The 3950-nt window shown below is 34.2% G+C and overlaps 1 protein-coding gene across 1 annotated transcript; it reads right to left on the reverse strand.

Moving 5' to 3' along the window:
- Nucleotides 1-436: 436 nt before the first annotated feature.
- LOC130360589 (G-protein coupled receptor 35-like) lies at nt 437-2553 on the reverse strand. Its single transcript, XM_056563121.1, has one exon. The coding sequence runs from the start codon at nt 2540-2542 to the stop codon at nt 1625-1627; it is 918 nt and encodes a 305-aa protein (XP_056419096.1). The 5' UTR covers nt 2543-2553; the 3' UTR covers nt 437-1624.
- Nucleotides 2554-3950: the final 1397 nt, after the last annotated feature.

A 3950-nucleotide genomic window follows, 5' to 3' on the forward strand; every position in this document is an offset into this window, starting at 1 on the left:
GTTATAACTCCACCTAGTTTCACAGGACAACATATGCAATTTGGATTGCATTTGCCCTGTATTTGTGCGAGTGTATTCCGGTTTCCTTCCACATTCCAAAACATACTGAAAAGTGAATTTAGATTGAGACCCCAGTTTGGACTTGGATCAATTTAAGTGTACAGCACTGCTGAATCTGTGTGCTCTATTTAAATAAATAATTATTATTATCCTGTATTTTTCCGTTAAGGTTTATACGTTTGTTGCAATGATTAAATTAAAAACCAAGAGCATAGCTCTGACAAAAAAAGTGGATTTACATTTTTCTTTATACCCTTTTAAATTTGAGACATAAAATATATAAACCTAAATGACCAAACCATAGATTGTGGGTTACTGACTGGCAGTATCGATCCTGTTGTAGATAAATACTCCATTTATTAGTAAGACCAATGGCTTATGTTTTATTGGCTCAGCGTTATTACATATTCAGTTATATAAAACATATTTTTACAGACGTGATTATATTAACATTGATGGACTTCCTACCCTAGGATTTAGTCCACATGTGCAAAGTGCACATTGTATGGATGTAAAAGATGCTACTGTATTTTCATTTACAAACACTGGAATGGAAAACATTGCAAAATAAATTAACAAAAAACCTTAATAAATTAACAATTACTACATTTACATATGGCAGCTACTTAAAACAGAGTTGCCATAGGTATGTACTATTTTTTTAATCAAATATATTATAAACCTATACACTAGTCAGTCAGTTTTACTGAAATATTGTGTTGGTCAGATCATTCTGCATTAATTCACTGCATGACTTGTGTGGTGCAGTCTATGAATCAGTGTGGAATATACTATTGTATGTACAGTGTAAGAAGATATCATGTTATCTATGGTGGTTACGGTTATATACACCTTTGCAAGTATCCACACTGGACACAATATTTTTTTTTCTCTATATAATAGACTCTTTTGTATGGATACAATCCTTAACTCTCTACATACTAGACTCTTGTGTATGGATACAATCCTTTAGTCTCTACATACTAGACTCTTTTGTATGGATAAAATCCTTAACTGTTTACATACTAGACTCTTGTGTATAGATCCAAATTTTTACTCTCTACATACTTGACTCTTGTGTATGGATACAATTCTTAACTCTTTACATACTAAACTCTTGTGTATAGATACAATCCTTTACTCTCTTCACACTAGACTCTTGTGTATGGATACAATTCTTTACTCTTTATATACTAGACTCTTGTGTATAGATACAATCCTTTACTCTCTTCATACTAGACTCTTGTGTATACATACGATCCTTTACTCTCTTCATACTAGACTCTTGTGTATGGATACAATTCTTTACTCTTTACATACTAGACTCTTGTGTATAGATACAATCCTTTACTCTCTTCATACTAGACTCTTGTGTATGGATACAATCCTTTACTCTCTTCATACTAGACTCTTGTGTATGGATACAATTCTTTACTCTTTACATACTAGACTCTTGTGTATAGATACAATCCTTTACTCTCTTCATACTAGACTCTTGTGTATGGATACAATCCTTTACTCTCTTCATACTAGACTCTTGTGTATGGATACAATCCTTGAGTCTCTACATACTAGACTCTTGTGTATGGTCCTGGATTAGTTGTTTTGTAAACCTTGAAAACAGTGAAGCTTTTTCCCAAAATTCCTTCGCCACAAAGTAATAGCAGATGCTATCTAGGCAGCAGTTTAGGTCACTAAGGCCTTGCGTGATATGGACAGCATCATTAGCCAGCTTTATAAGCGAGCAATTGAGACCTTTGGATTCAATGATAAACCTTGCAATATTTGCAATACTATTGGGCAAAAAGCAAAGCAAAAAAATTGCCAAATTTGTTTTAACGATGCTGATGGTTTTCTCAATGTCCTTTTCTTCATTCACATTCATTTTCTCCTTTTTCTTTAGGGTCCAGATGATTTGAGTTGAGCAGAAAATTAGTATGACCATTGGAATGCAGGAACCAAAAACAGTAAATAACAAAGCTCTCTTCAGTGGTTTTGTTGATACTTTTCGAAAGCAGAAGGATGAATCTCTGAATGCTACATCTGTGCCAAACTCAAGGTAGAGACGTATTGCAATAAAGAGTATCCAGATAATCCCACATGCCAATGCTGCCTTCTTTGGAGAACGTAGGGTTCTCGATTTCAGTGGAAACTTTATAGCCACATATCTGTCTATAGATATTAAAGTGATGATAGCGATGCCCATGTATGTATTCATAAAATAAGAAAAACGAAGAATATCACACAATATGTCACCCAGACCCCATAGTTGTTGAGTCGTATAAATTCGGAAAGGTAGGGTAAACAGCAGGCAGCAGTCACTAAGAAGAAGATTCATCATGAACACTCTGGTCTCAGTCCACTTCTTCATCTTAAAGCAGAAAACCCATACAGCAAGTGAGTTGAAAATTGTTCCAAAAATAAAGGCACCTATAAGTATGATCATCAGGAAAATATCTACATGTTGATTCCTCTTCCTCATGATTTCATGGCAGTCTGTGCTGCTGTTATTGGCTGCAATAAAACATAGTTACATAGTTAGTGTCACTGTGAGCAGATATATGGGGATACAATATAGATGAAGAAGGTAAATCTTAATCTTTAAAGGGGTATTCCAGGAAAAAAAATAACTTTTTTTTTATATCAACTGGCTCCAGAAAGTTAAACAGATTTGTAAATTACTTCTATTAAAAAATCTTAATCTTTCCAGTAGTTATCATCTGCTGAAGTTGAGTTGTTCTTTTCTTTCTGACCACAACGCTCTCTGCTGACACCTCTGCTTGTCTCAGGAACTGTCCAGAGGAGGATCAAATCCTCATAGCAAACCTACAGTTTCTGAGACAAGCAGAGGTGTCAGCAGAGAGTACTGTTGTGAGAAAGAAAAAAACAACTCAACTTCAGAAGCTGATAACTACTGGAAGGATTAAGATTCTTTAATAGAAGTAATTTACAAATGTGTTTGACTTTCTGGAGCCAGTTGAGATATATATATATATATATATATATATATATATATATATATATACACACACACATATATATATATATATATATATATATATATATATATATATATATACATACATATATAAAGTATTTTTTCCTGGACTACCCCTTTAACCCAATATGAACAAGCCAATCTGCCCTGAAAAGCTTTTAAATTAATTCATACAAGGATTTGAAGAATTGTTGTTATATTTTGTATTAAGAAATCATCTCAACCCTCAAATGTTTCTGTGAAAAATAATTTCCTGAGATGACTATGTTAAAACTGTTATAATAAAGATACATGGTCATTTTTGGTGGTTAAGGGGGACATAAATTTGGAGTTTTGGAGCGTAGCACATAAATAAAACTCTGCCTCTTAGTCAATCCAGCAACTCCATGGCTGGCATTGTGCACAGCTTAAAAATATGCACAACCAATAAAGAATGTGAGGCTCCATGCGAGGACAAGCCCCCTTCCAGCCTCCTTCATGCCCTCTTGGCATAAGTGACCCAAATCTTCTAAAGTTTCACAATTGTGCGCTGAAACTGTGAGTTTCTGCACAAAAATGTGCGATGTTACAACAAAGGTTAGTGCACCCTTGTCTTATGGGCCATTTATATTCTTAAATTTATCATGTCTTCTCTTTGACGTTGCCTACTAAATAAATGACATATATTTTGCTACAGTAAGTTACAACAGGGATGCTATCAAAACAGGAAGCGGCTGGTCAGATATTCCTCTATCTGCAACTTGAACTATGAATTAAGATGTGCACCATGCACTAAACATGGCCACATATCACATGTAAAAGGTCTTCATAATCAAGAATAGAGAGAACATGAGGAAGGTTGGACTTTTGAACAAATTAGAGTATATTGGGATTTTTTTTCTTAGTTGGTTAG

Source organism: Hyla sarda, chromosome 3, assembly GCF_029499605.1.
Source record: "Hyla sarda isolate aHylSar1 chromosome 3, aHylSar1.hap1, whole genome shotgun sequence".
In the NCBI taxonomy this organism is placed as follows: domain Eukaryota; kingdom Metazoa; phylum Chordata; class Amphibia; order Anura; family Hylidae; genus Hyla; species Hyla sarda.

Excerpts from the sequence above, each read along its gene's own strand:
- LOC130360589 (XM_056563121.1), bottom strand. The coding sequence starts at position 2,542 with ATGAGGAAGAGGAATCAACATGTAGATATTTTCCTGATGATCATACTT.